This window comes from Mesoplodon bidens (genome assembly GCF_964165515.1).
Source record: "Mesoplodon bidens genome assembly, chromosome: X".
NCBI lineage: Eukaryota > Metazoa > Chordata > Mammalia > Artiodactyla > Ziphiidae > Mesoplodon > Mesoplodon bidens.
This window is the reverse complement of record NC_138163.1, coordinates 38,058,394-38,071,448: the sequence shown is the minus strand read 5'-3', so window position 1 is coordinate 38,071,448 and position 13,055 is coordinate 38,058,394. Positions and strand designations below refer to the sequence as shown.

At 54.4% G+C, this 13,055-nt stretch overlaps 1 protein-coding gene across 3 annotated transcripts in view; it reads left to right on the top strand.

Moving 5' to 3' along the window:
* LONRF3 (LON peptidase N-terminal domain and ring finger 3) overlaps positions 1–13,055 on the top strand; it is a 37,747-nt gene that overhangs the window by 80 nt on the left and 24,612 nt on the right. For 2 of the 3 annotated variants that reach the window (XM_081222424.1, XM_081222423.1), the window contains exons 2-4: positions 142–1,343; positions 3,984–4,102; positions 7,253–7,375. In XM_081222424.1, coding sequence (XP_081078550.1) covers positions 527–1,343; positions 3,984–4,102; positions 7,253–7,375 — 1,059 coding nt within the window. In that variant the 5' untranslated portion in view covers positions 142–526. Of the gene's footprint in view, positions 1–141; positions 1,344–3,983; positions 4,103–7,252; positions 7,376–11,318; positions 11,475–13,055 lie in introns of all 3 variants that reach the window. The other variant, XM_081222425.1, reaches the window with a different exon arrangement.

The following is a 13,055-nucleotide window of genomic DNA, read 5'->3' as shown; positions in this document are numbered from 1 at the left end:
GCCTCCCGAGGGGAGAGGGGACCGCTAGCGGGCGGCTGGCAGAGGGGACCTGTTTGCTGACGGGTTTGGAGGTGGGATAGGGTAGGGTTTGGAGACGGAGAAACCCAGGAAAAGACGCTGGGTTTCTTCTTTCCCTCCCAGCCTTCCGAAAAGGAACCACGTTGCGAGGGGGAACTAAGACAGAGTGTAAACACAAACAACCGCAAAAAGAAGCCAAGAAAAGCTAAGCCCAAAGAAGCAAGCGCAACACTGTTACAAAACTGTCTGGTTTTGTAACAATCGCCCCGCCGCCGGCCAATGAGCGGTGTGGCGGCGCGTCACGTGGTGTCGTTTTATATAACACTTTGCTGAGACAAGACAGTTATTAGGCGGCGCGGGGCGGCCGGCGTGGAGCTCGCGGAGGCATTGCAGGGACCGGCGAGCGGCAGAGCGGCGGCCGTGGCAGCCCCGATTCCCTCCAGCCACCGCTCCCTGCTCCACGTCCCCGGCCCCTAGACGCCTCTTCCCCACGCATGTCCCTCTCCCTATGGATTCATTTCAGACTGAACAGATGCTGAGCTTGCCCGCCGAGCTCTGCAGCAACAACTTAGAGCTGGCGGAGCCGGCGGCATCACCGGCCCTCGGAGACACGGGCCCCCACCCAGAGGCGGCTACAGAAGGCCCCGCACCTCTACCGACTCTGCCGCCGCCGCAGGAGCGGCCTCCGAGGGCCTCGACGGCGGAGTGCAAAGTCCTGCTCACGCAGGCCGACGCCCTGGCGTCTGGGGGGCGCCTCCGGGAAGCCCTCGAGGTGTACCGACAGCTCTCGGAGCGGCAGCAGCTGGTGGCCGAGCAGCTGGAGCAGCTGGTGCGCTGCCTGGCCGAGAAAGTCCCTCAAGGCGAGGAACCGGCGCCGGAGCCCCCGGACTGGAGCCGTGGGGCGAGCTGCGCGCTGGCGGCGGAAGACGCAGGGGCGGCGACGGCCGCCGAGGCCACCGAGGTGTGGGACGGCTTCAAGTGCCGGAAGTGCCATGGATTTCTCTCAGACCCCGTGTCCTTGTCCTGCGGACACACCTTTTGTAAACTGTGCCTGGAACGCGGGCGGGCAGCCGACCGGCGCTGTGCGCTGTGCGGGGTCAAACTCTCCGCTTTGATGGTGGCCACCGGGCGGGCGCGCGGAGCCCGGCGGGCTGGGCAGCAGGCGCCGCCGCCGCTGCGGGTCAACGTGGTGCTCAGCGGCCTCCTCGGGAAGTTGTTCCCGGGCCCGGCAAGGGCGTCGCAACTCCGGCACGAGGGCAACCGGCTGTACCGCGAGCGCCAGGTGGAGGCGGCGCTGCTCAAGTACAACGAGGCAGTTAGGCTGGGTGAGACCACCGTGCCGCCGGGGCCGGGGCGGGCGGGGGCACGAGCCCGGCGGGGAGCTGCGGGGTGGACCGGGCGGAGGAGGGCACGCGGACCTTGGGATGGACCGCGACCGGAGTGGGGGAGGGGGGCTCTGGAGTTCCGTCTCCGACTTTTTCTCTGTCTCTCCTGGTTCATGGCCCTTTCTCTGGGTCTCTGTCTATCTCCCTGCTCTTTGTCTTCCTCTATGTCTCCTGTTAGCTTGTGTGTTTCTGCGTGTCTCAGTCCCTGCTTCTGTTTGTGTCGCTCTGTTTCTCCGTCCTTTTCTTTCTTTCCGTATCTTTGTCACTCTGGCTCTTGCTCGGTGTCACCGTCTGTTTCTCGGGCTCGCCTTCTCCTTCTGTCGCTGCGCGCTCGGGCCCCTCTTAACACCTGCCCGTAGCTTTCGGGCCAGCAGGGGAACTTCGCACCCTTCCCACTCGCGCGCCGGGGCCTCTGGGCTCCCGCCAGCCTGGGATGTTTGGTCGGCGCCTGCGTCTGCCGCTCCCTCCCGGCCTGGGGCCGCCGTGGCTGCCGGGAGTTGTCCCTTCCGGGGCCGCGGCTCCCGGTGGGGTGGGTCCGGCGTGGAATTAGGTCAGGAGAGCACTGGTTGCATAAGGGCTGCGAGCGGCCCGGGCCGGGCGGCCCCTCCTCCGCGCGGGCGGGCGGGATTGTGTAACGGCTGAGGTAGCTGAAGTGGGCCACGCTCGCCTCGGAAACCATCCCGGGAGCGTGTGCGGGCGGGGTGGGGGGAGCGCTCGCGCCCCGTCGCCCTGTGACTCATTGTCACCGCTTCCTATCACACGATCCTCGGCTGAAATAGATGCCCCCCCCCGCCCGACCGCCCGCTGCCTGCGCTCTCGCCTCGAACACCAGCCCGACAGCCCCCAGAGGGCGACCGGCCAGGCGACGGCTCGGGGATCCTTGGGGACCGTGGGCTGGCTGCCAAGGGGGCCGCCTCTGTCCCGCTTTCCCGTGCCACCTGAGGAGGGATGATGGGTGGTCTTTGCGGCCTCAAGGGCGATGTGGGCAGTCCCGCGCCTCGGGCCGCACTAGAGCGCCCGAGTTCCCTAAGGGAACGACTCCCCCCTCCCCGACCCCCCACGTCTGGACCCAGGAAGTGGCCGCCGAGCCGCGGGTATTGCCCAGCTCAGGCCGGCTGCCAGGAGCTCGGCGGCGGCGCACGGTGTCTGGCGAAGCGTGCCGGGGAGGAGGCGACAGGGCTCTGGGATCCCAGGGTGCCCGGAGCCCCACTCGGATGGGTGGAGGAGGGGGTGGGCTGGCGTCTCCACGTGTTGCATCTCCACCCGAGGTTGCAACAGGTAATGGGGGAGGGGGAGGAACGAGACCCCGTGTGCCCAAGCAAAGCACAGTGTGTGCTGCAAGGAAAGGGACAGAGGAGACTGCGGACTCTTGACTGATGTCTTAAGAGCAAGTAATGGGCACCCAGGCGAACCCTCTGCACACCCCTGAGGGAAAAACCCCAGCAAAGCCTGTTCCCGCAGCAGAAGCTGGAGCCCAGTCCCTGGGGAAGAGCAGGGCAGTATGAAGTAGACAGGTGGCAGCCGCTTAAGCCCAGGTCTCCAAGGGAGGTTCCATTCCTTTCAGCCGACCCCTAAGGGCCACGAAAGCCCCTTCCTGCCCTCCTCCTCCTCCCCCTTTGTTTCTGTCACCACTTTCCCCTGGGGGTTCTTCCTTGCACCACCAGAGGAGTCAAGGTGAAAAATGTCAAGACCTCTTCACCCTTCTAAGAGGAAAGGGACCTCCCCAACAAAGAGTATCTTTGTGCCGGAAGATGGCCAGTCTCTCTTCCTTACTATTCGAAGTACTACACTCCCCTTCGGAAAAAAAAGGAACCTGTCTCCCACCCCAGATTCAAAGTCTGGCAAGTTAGTAATGAGTCTGGCCAGCTAGCTAGACTTTGAGCAGATGCCTTCCCCTCTCTGGGCTTGATTTTCCTTGAAGAATGGGTTGATTGAGCCAGATGGTCTCTAAAGGCCTTTCCAGCCCTGGCATCTAGTGGTTCAGAGTACTGGTGAGAGCCAACCTCACTTTATTCCCAGAAGCCTTGTCCATTCACATCTGCCTATCTGTAATGAGAGGATGGAGGCTTGCAGATGCACTTCTGTTTCCTTCAGAAGAACTTCATGTGTGCTGGGGTTTGTAGACAGAGATGTCGCTGATATCACCGGGAGACTAACTTGGACTTGTCTTCCTGGTGGCAAGGATGGGGGTCACATCTGGCCATCCCCTTCTCCTTCCTCCCTGGCCTGTTTCCTTGTGGGCAATACCTCACCCAGAAGCCAGGCTGCCCGTTGCTAGCCACGGCCATGAAGCAAGGTGCAAGAGTTCCAGGGTTCGAGAGTCCAAGTTGCTAATGCACCACTGACACCACAGGCCCTCTAAGGAACTGCTTGAGAGAAGGGGATAAATGACTTCTTTACAGTTGGGGAAGCTCAGACCCAGAGTGGCTGGGGGGTGTGGTAGGCAGGGCAATATTAGGACTGGAGATCGAGCTTACCCCTTTGGGTCCCTAGTAGAAAAGTCCTAGATAACTTGCCATTTTGCTCAAGGTTTTTTTTTTGTTGTTGTTGTTGTTTGTTTGTTTTTTCTCATCTTGGCAGCTCCAAATGACCACTTGCTTTACAGCAACCGGTCTCAAATTTATTTCACCTTGGAGTCTCATGAGGATGCACTGCACGATGCAGAAATAGCATGTAAGCTCCGCCCCATGGGGTTTAAGGTGAGTGTGGGATGGGAGGGATGGGAAGGAATTGTACTGTAGACAGGAACTGGCAGGAAGGACTGCCTCCCTACTCAGAGCAGGGAGAAGGCTCTTCAGAGGAGCTGGGGGTTCCCTTGACAAAGGGTGACTTAGGGATCTGCAAGGGAGCTGGATTCCTCCCCTATCTGATCTTCCACTGATGACCCGCAGAGCAGCCTGGGCCTTGTGACTCTCTAGAGCATGGACTCGGGAGCCAGACTGCCTGAGTTTATGTTCCAGCTCTGCTACTTTTCCTAGCTGTGCGGCCTTGGCAAATTACCTAACCTCCCTGCACCTCATCTCCTCATCTATCAAATGAGGATATTCAAAGCATCTACTTCGCAGGGTTCGTTGTGAGGATGACATGAGCTAATGCACACAGATACTTAGAACAATGCCTGGCACATAGCGTTGTATGTGTCTGCCGTCATCATCATCATTCTTTTCCCAGGACGGTCGAAGCAGGAGGGAGAGAGAAGTATTGCTGGCTCCTTCTGCCATCTCAAATCCTTAAGGTAGTCAGTCAGCCTGCCGCTTCCCCTAAACATGTAGGTCACGTGGAGGGGTGGGGAGAAAGACAGGTTCAGCATCTCTCAAGATGCCAGGGTGCAAAGTGTCACTTTCTGCATCTCTGTCTGGCCTCAGGACTGGCCCTCAGCCGCATTTCAATATTTTGCTGAGAAGATTAGATTTGAGCCTGGGCTCTACTACCCGCAAGCTAAGTGACCATGGGGAAGTCGCTTCGCTCTCTGAACCCTAAGTGTCCCAGTTTGCAAGACGAAGATCTTGCTGTCTGCCCTGATCGCCTCACAGGGAGGCAGGGAGGGTTACAGGTGGGCGTGGCCAAGAGACCATTCTGTGAGCTGTAACGCTGGCTCTTGGTGTGGTGCTGTCTCCACACAACCCCAGCTCATCCAAGGCTGTGATCCCTTATCTGAATCCCGTGGGGCCAGATATGTTCAGAATCCAGAATGTTTCCAATCTCACAAAGACCAGGTTTTAGCTCTGGACAGCGCCCCGTAGTCACACACACTATCTCTGCAGGATATTACATGAAAATACACACCAAGTGGGACAAAGACTGTAACACACATCATTTTAGGTCAGGTTTTGCCACCTAATGATTTTGACGTCAAGCTTATGAAAATCGTGGATGAGCAGACTGTTTTCTGGATCTGGGAACCTCAGATAAAACATCGTGGAGCTGCATACTGGGCCCTTAATGTCAGAGTGAATCTCATATGTTCTTTCATGAGAAGGTTTTCATGAATGATGATGGATTAGTATATTCTCTTTCCCAAGGAGCACAGTTACAGTTTATTCCAAGTCACCAAAGTCAACCCAGGGGAACTTCAGTGGGAGCATTTCAGGCCTTGTAGTGGTGCAGGCTACTGAGCTGCCTGGGCCTAAGAGCACTTCCCTTGCAACTCTTTCTGCTCTTTCTGCTTAGGCCCCCTAAGGGTTGGGGCCTCGACAGTGCAGTGGGAAACAAGACTGAGTAAGCAGTGGACCATCGTGGATGAAACAGGAAAAGTGACTTCCCCAGTGAAGGAAGAGTTTGGTGGAAATATTAAACAGGAGTTCGTTTTCCCCAAAGTGCTGGGCTAAGCAGAGAGGCAGTGACGAGAGAACTCTGCTGACTTGGGGGTCAAGAGAAGACTTGAACGGTGCTTCTGATTCAGAGCCGCCTCACACCCTGATTTGCATATTTCCCACCATTTCTATACGAAACGCCCCTGTGGGAGGAGTTCACCGCGTGCAGCCCTATTGCAGCCACCCAGCCAGGGCTCTTGCTTCTCAAATTCTCCTGCAGGCGGTGCAGCTCCAGGAGAGTGAGCTGGCGGCCCTGAGCAGCTGGAGTATATCTGGGTTGCTGCTTGGTATGATTGGTCAGATCCCAAAGCCTCTCGAGGCTCCAGCACTCATCCCCTTTAGCCGCCCTGAAATGTCACACAAGCCTTTCTCCTGAGGGCCCCTGGAGCACTGCTGGGAAGATGCAACAAGCCATGCATCTGGCTCCAGAAGGAGGGGGAGTTCTGGGGGAGGCCCCCAAGAGGCTTGGAGCAGGGGCCACTGCTCAAGAAGGCAGATCCCGGCTGGCCCCTGTAGCCAGACCCGAGCCGGAGGGCACTGCGGCCTGCAGAGGCGTGTCGGAAGGGGAGGCCCCGCATACTAGAGTGCCCAGCAGCTGCACCCTGGATTGTTTCCTTCACTAAGTTACACTCGGGGTCAGCTGTGGAGCTGAGGGAGTGGGGAGCAGGCCCCTGAGGGGCAGCCTCCAAGCCAAGCTGCCAGGAGCAGCTGTCCTAAGGCACGGAGAGGAGGCAGCCCTCCTCCCACCTCTTTTCTTTTTCCTCCCTCTTCCCCAGGATGCTCCTCAACTACCCCTTAGGGTTTCTCTCCCAGGGCAGTTGGGCTTGGACCCTGAGGAGCCCTAAAACTTCTTATGCTATTTCAAGACGTGGTGAGGGAGCAGACGTGAGCTGAGCCCACCGGAGCCAAAGCATTGGCGCAGGCCCTGGTTAGCCCTCCAAAGGGCGGTCTGCTTTGCGGGGAGGGGCACAGTTCTAGTTCCAGCTTTGCTACTAGCTACCTTCAAGGTCTTGGAGAGATCACATGCCTTAGCTCATTTGGGCCTCTTCTGATAAATGATCAGTGAGTGTCGGTGGTCACTCAGCCGGTAAGATGGACTCGGTCTCTGCTTGACAGACCCGTTACCAGGAAGGCCCATCCAGGCAGGTCCCGAAACCTGGTTAGTATGTGCTCAAATGGGGGTTCTTGCTACATTTGGTACCTCCTCCAATACAGTGGTGGGGCCGGGAGAGGGGGAGACGGGAGGCGCAGTGGTTGAGAATTTGGGCTTCGGTATCAGTCAGTCCCAGGCTCAAAACTTGATTCCACAATTTCTTATTATTTTGGGCGAGTCATTTCTCTGGATCTCAGTTTTATCTCCTTGAAAATGGGCTTCAGAACAGTTGCCTACCTAGTAGGGCTATAGATGAGATAGTCCTTTTAAACCCCTTCACACGACAATGAAAACCCACGAAGCAGTTAGCTGGTGTTATGAAATGATACAGCAGCATCAGGAGGTGGATAAGGATGGGACTGAATGCTCATGTTTTCTTCCAGGCACACTTCAGAAAAGCGCAAGCCTTAGCCACCCTAGGCAAGGTGGAGGAAGCACTAAGGGAGTTTCTATATTGTGTGTCCCTCGATGGAACGAACAAAAGAGTAAGAGCTGAAGCCCAAAGGGTGAGTTGAGATGACGTCAGGTCCAGCTGCCCAGTGGGCCCCCACCCCTCTGTCTTCTCCTGGGTTGGGGGAGTGAGGGAACTGCCCTTCCGGGGATTGGGGGTCCTGAGTGGGTGGCTCCCCGGGTTGAGGGGACAGGAGCGAGACACAAGTGCCAATTGATGGCCCAGAAGCACCATCCTTTTGGCATGTACAATCAGATTGAGCAGTTCCTGCATTTCTGTAGGAGCCGGTGAGGAATGTTCTTGCTTCTTTGACTCGGGGTTTGGGTTGTCAGTGGGAAAACAAACAAAACAGAATAAAGCCAAATAAGTTAACATGGGGATGGAGGCCCACCGAGGAGATTCTGGCTCTTGGCAAGAGGTCCTGGGTGTGAGGCTGCCTGCAGTTGTAGAACTTTTCTTTGGCTAAGTCACAGCTTCACCAGTCACACAGGGCAGCCAGCTCCTCAGAAGGGATGTTGGGTCCCATCTGCCCTGCCATATGCAGAACTCCAACCTTCAGCTCCTTGGCTAGAAATAAAACACATGCAGAATATAAGTCAAGGACTATTACAGTATAATCCAAACAGTCATTCCAACTCTTGAGTCCTTGGAGAATGTGGATGTTATTTTTTAAATACTGGGTGCATTAGTGAAGGCTCAAGCATCCTCAATTCGTGGACTTCGTTGCTTACTGTTCTTCAGTGTATTCTCACGGTGTCTGGCTAGTTGGCCTGGAAGTTGGATGCTGACAATCAGTGGTGGCCTCTGCTCTACAACTCCCTATTCACCGCCACTCCCCAAGTGCCTCTGTCCCAGTACAGTTTGGCAGAGCAGTGGATGAAGAAAGGACGCAAGAGACAGGAGTGGTTTCTGAAGGCTCCAGAAAGGAATCTTTAGCAAAATCAATGAACTAGGCGAAGCTGAGCTCTGGAGGTTATGCCTCTCATCGAAGGTTTCTTTTCCGGGAAGTTGCTTTGGCCTGGTTAGTCAGAGCGCTGGCGGCAGAGAATTGCTCCAGGCTGTGGACCCTTTCCCAAATCTTAACTGTACTCCATAGTGTGGGTAATAATAATAATAATAATAATAATAATAATAATAATAATAATAGCTAACATTTATTGAGCGTTTCCTGTGCATCCCACACTGTGCTATGGGCTTTACGGGGAAGATACAATTTAATTTCCACAGTGTCCCTATGAGGGTAGGTACTATTATTTATCCCCATGTTACAGATGAGACAGATGAGGAAGCTGAGGCTTGGTGACTTTCCTGAGATCACACACCTAGTGATTTGTGAAAGAGCAATCAAACCCAACTCCACCTGCTTCCAGAGTCTGCCTTGTGAGTTGCTCCACCATCCTGCTGTGCCAGGAGGCCTTGTCAGGAGTCTCAGCACCCACTGCTGGGGCTGGGGGGAGAGCAGCGATGGAATTATCCAGGTCTGGGATGGCTGGACAAAGGCGATTAGAAGAGCCTTGACTTTTGGGGACAGAGTGTGCAAAGGCCAGAAGAGGCAGGCGTTGGGCTCAGGAGTGAGTGGTTTCTTTATTCTCATTTGTCCGTTTCCCAGTTGGCCTGAGAGGCTCTGGTCTCATCAGTTGGGTTGATCTCTCTTTACAGCCCGATTTTACAGACCACCTAGTGTCATTTCCACAGCTGCCTTAATGGGGCAGGGGAACACATTGTGCTAAGCTCTGAGACCCAAGGAGGCATAAGCCACAGTGTCAGTCCTCAAGGACCTACCTTACAATCTTGCACTTGTTATATAGTGTAGTATAAATTTCAGACCATACAAGCGAGCATTTGCCTGTGACGAGTGTTCCAGAGTTCTGAAGCTGGGGTGAGAATTTAGAGGCGAATTTCCACTGAGTGTGGTGAGGGCGTGGCAGTTACTTAAGAACACTGAGGACCCTCCGCTGTGGTTATTTACTGGAGTGTTCCCATTCCAGGGATAAAGATATGACAGAGATGGTCCAGGTTCACTTGGGATTAATTAGCTGCCTTAGCCACTCACAGACCTGGGTTTCTTTTTAATGTTTGTATTTACCTCAGATTCTTTTTTGCCCTCTTGACCCATTTGGGCCTTTCAAAGGCTGACACTGAAGTGGAATTGACTTCCATTCGTATGTGGAATGCTCATTCCCACTGAGAGTTGACCCCAAATTTTGTTTTCCAAAGCCACTGAGAAGGCCTAGTCTGAGATCTTAGGTATTAAAGGAAGAAGGTCAGTACTGCTGTTACTTCTGCTTTGTTTCCTTCGAGTTCCCTCTCTGCCTCTCTTTCCCTCTCACCGCACTCTACCCTTTTATCCTTGTACCTTGAGATGCCCTCTGGCTGCTAGTGCTCTTTTTGGGAGAATTCCAGGGAGATTGCTTCAGAAGTGGGTTGGTCCTGGTGGGCCACTCGGGAGGGCTTCTGGGAGCCAACTTTGGCTCCTGTGGAAGAGGAGCCTCTGAAAGCTGGCATTTATGGCCCTGGGCACTGTGAGTACCTCCCCGCCTCACTCCTTTACCAACTTACAGCTGGGAGGAGATGGAGGCATCTGTCTGAAGACTTTGGGTCTGAACCCTAGGCCTCTCCCTGGGCCCTGGGATGGCTAGTGTCTTAATTCAGTTCCATCCAGTGTGATGAGTATTTATTGGACATCTGTCACGTGCCCTCCAGAAGGTGACCGTCTGGTTAGAGAGAAAGACTTACACCTGCAATGCAGTTTGAGGCTAACACAGGACTGTGTAGTGTAAGGTACTATCTTATGGTGCAGTCGAGAACACGGAAGGACAGGAGAGATCAGGGAGGCTGGGGGAGTAGGGGAAGGTAGTGCTGGAGCTGAGCCTTGAGGGATGAGCAGGGCTTGGCTATGTGGAAAGTGCTGGCATCAGAAGGAATCATGAAGGAACTGCTGGGGGCCAGCAAAAGAGCAAATCAAACCAGAGAGAGTTTGGTCAGAGTTTCGGTCAGATTCTCCTGATGAGTTAATACCCTATTACCCGGAACAAGGGGTGGAGCGCCCTTTAGTGGGTCTCAGTGGCAAACTTGTGAATATGTTTTAGAAGTGAGTGACCTGCTTTCCTGTGTTGTGTTACACACGATAGATACTTATGTATGTTGGTCATTGGCGCTTTCACAGCGGAGAACTGAAACAAGGATGGGGGCAGCTGATGGCGCAGCGTCCATGCGACTGCACATCTTTGACTCGCAGTCCCTTCCAGGTCTTCTACCTGCCCCCGCACCACTGCCCCCAGCTTATCAATTGCAAAGGAAGCCAGCCATAGACTGGGACCGGCCTGCCCCCAGTCCTTGAAGATACCTGACATTCTCGGGAAAGTGAAGGCCAGAAAGGCGGAGGAGAGACTAGGAGAAGAGGAAGGAAGGTTGGGTTCTGCTTTTCCGGACATTTCACTGCTGAAGGGATTCATGATCCGGGGCTGACGGAGGAGGGAGCAAAATGGGCAGGGTGGGAAGAAATAGCGAGGAACCTCGATGACATTTGTCACCTTCTACCCATGGGGGTGTCGCGGACACGACTCCAGGTCCCCCAGCTGATGTTTCTCTCCCGTCTTCACCTCTGCCTCTTTCCTCCTAGGTAGGTTTTGAAATCCCCCTGCAGATATGTCTATGGAATGGTAGCAGCGGAGTGGTGGTTTGTACCTCTGGCTAGGGTGACAAAGGCATCTGTAGTGCCTTTTCAAAATCCAGATTCTCGGGCCACACTTCAGACCTGGGGGAGCCGGGCATGGGAACTTAGAACCTGGAGTTTTCCTAAGCTCCCCAGGCAATTCCGATGCGCTGAAGTGAGGACCCCCTACCCCACTGTGTCGGGGTCTCTGATCCAAGGCTTCCTCCCTGGAGTTTGGCCCCGCAAGCTGTGCCCTTTGCCCCTTCCTCCCCGCGCCCTTCACCCAAGCACCTGTAGAAACTTAAGTAGTGAAGTCTTCTGAGTCTTCTGTTTTATGTCACAGCTTCTCCTTAGTTTCTTTTCACCATCATTCCCGGGGGCTTCTCAGGAACATTCTCCCGAAATCCTGAAGCTGTTGGCACCTCACCCTAGATTAAAGGAACACGTAGAGTCATTGGCTACTGAAGGCACCAGCCATAATCTACCAAAGTTGTCACAGGTAAAACTCCACTCACCCAGCTCGCTCGTGACGCTTCGTTTGGCTGTTTTGTGGGCAAACATGGGGAGTGAGCCCTCACCCTCCTACCTCATTCGGTTCCTGAGAAAGAAGAAATGGAGTCGCTCATGGCTGCATTCTTTGCTAGAAGGCTATTTCCTAAAGATGAAATTGGATTTTAGGTGGGGGCCCGGGGTTGATGATTTATTACGTTCAGTTTTCAGTTCTTGGTCAGATCCAGCTGAAAGAGAGAGTTGACAGACCTAGAAAGGAACTGGCCCACTTCCCCTGGAGCCCTTCAGTCGGGGTGGCTTTATCAGCTTAGGGGCGGAGCCTGGGAAGAGGGCCTGACAGCCCCTCCTTTCCTGCTTTTTGTTTGCGCAAGCTGCTCGTCTTTGAGCACCAGCTAAGTTCCTTGTGCAAAGACAACTCCATTTGATCCCCGGGGGAGGTAATTTCATATTCCTGCATCGTGTCTTACACGTAAGTAGACTTCCAATACATATTTGGAGCCGGGGAGAGGGAAGAGACTTAGGAAGTCGCAGCTATTTGAGTCTTTGAAAACGATGGTCTCCAGGTACTAGCTTTCCCAGCAGAGGGCAAGTGGGCAGAGGCTGGGGCTCAGAAGGGCAGACGTGAAGGCAGAGTTGAGCTCTGAAGATCTAGGCACCTCGGGACATCTGCCTGCCCTCCATCTGTGATCTGTGATCCTGCCCTGTATGTGAGCCCTGGGGTCTCTGTGGCTTCTTGGATTCTCTGACAGGTGAGAATCTTACATTTCCCTGACTTCTTTCCCCGCTCTGGAGAATGAATAACATGCAGGTGTACCTGACTCAAAAAAAGGGGGGGGGCGGAACTTAGAGTATCTCCTGAAATCAAAGCACCCCTAGTGCATTTCAGTACTTGTTTGAGATCATTATTACAGGATTGAGAACCCTAACACTGAACCAAAGTGTCTGGAGTGACTTCTAGTGGCAGCTCAATCTGAAATGAAGAAAAAGAGCACCCCTGGCTTTCCCATGTGAGCCAGCTGGGGAGCAGGGATTGGGTTTCCACCCAAACTTTGCCTTGCAAAGCAGTGTACTGTGTAGACTATGCCTGGGGCTCGTGGAAAGGATGCAGCAGTGCCACAGTGCTGAAAAAAACCCCTGAACTCCCCAGGTTAGGGACTCAGAAAACCCACATCCTTTTTCTCCTTACCTCATCATTTTCTCCCAGCTGTGCACTGCCCAGTTTTCATCTATCTACCAATTTTGGGGGGTTGGAGTTGGAGGGGAGAGAACAGCATGAGCGTTTTGACCCATGTGCTGTGGATGTGGAGTCGAGAGGGGTTCTCTAGGTAAACCTGCATAAACACCTTGTCATTGGATTTGTTTCTTCTAGATCCTTCTCCTGGACAAAAATTCTTTAAAAGGCTAGAGACATTATTGATCGTTTTGCCAAATGATCTTGTCTCTTTTTCAGACTTTTCACCCAAAATCTAGTGAAAAGTCTAATTTGTCCCTAGTTTGTTTGACCAGTATAACACATAGCTCTGGAGCGTGAGGGCACTCGGCAGGCCTGTGAACACACCTGTGCCAGAGC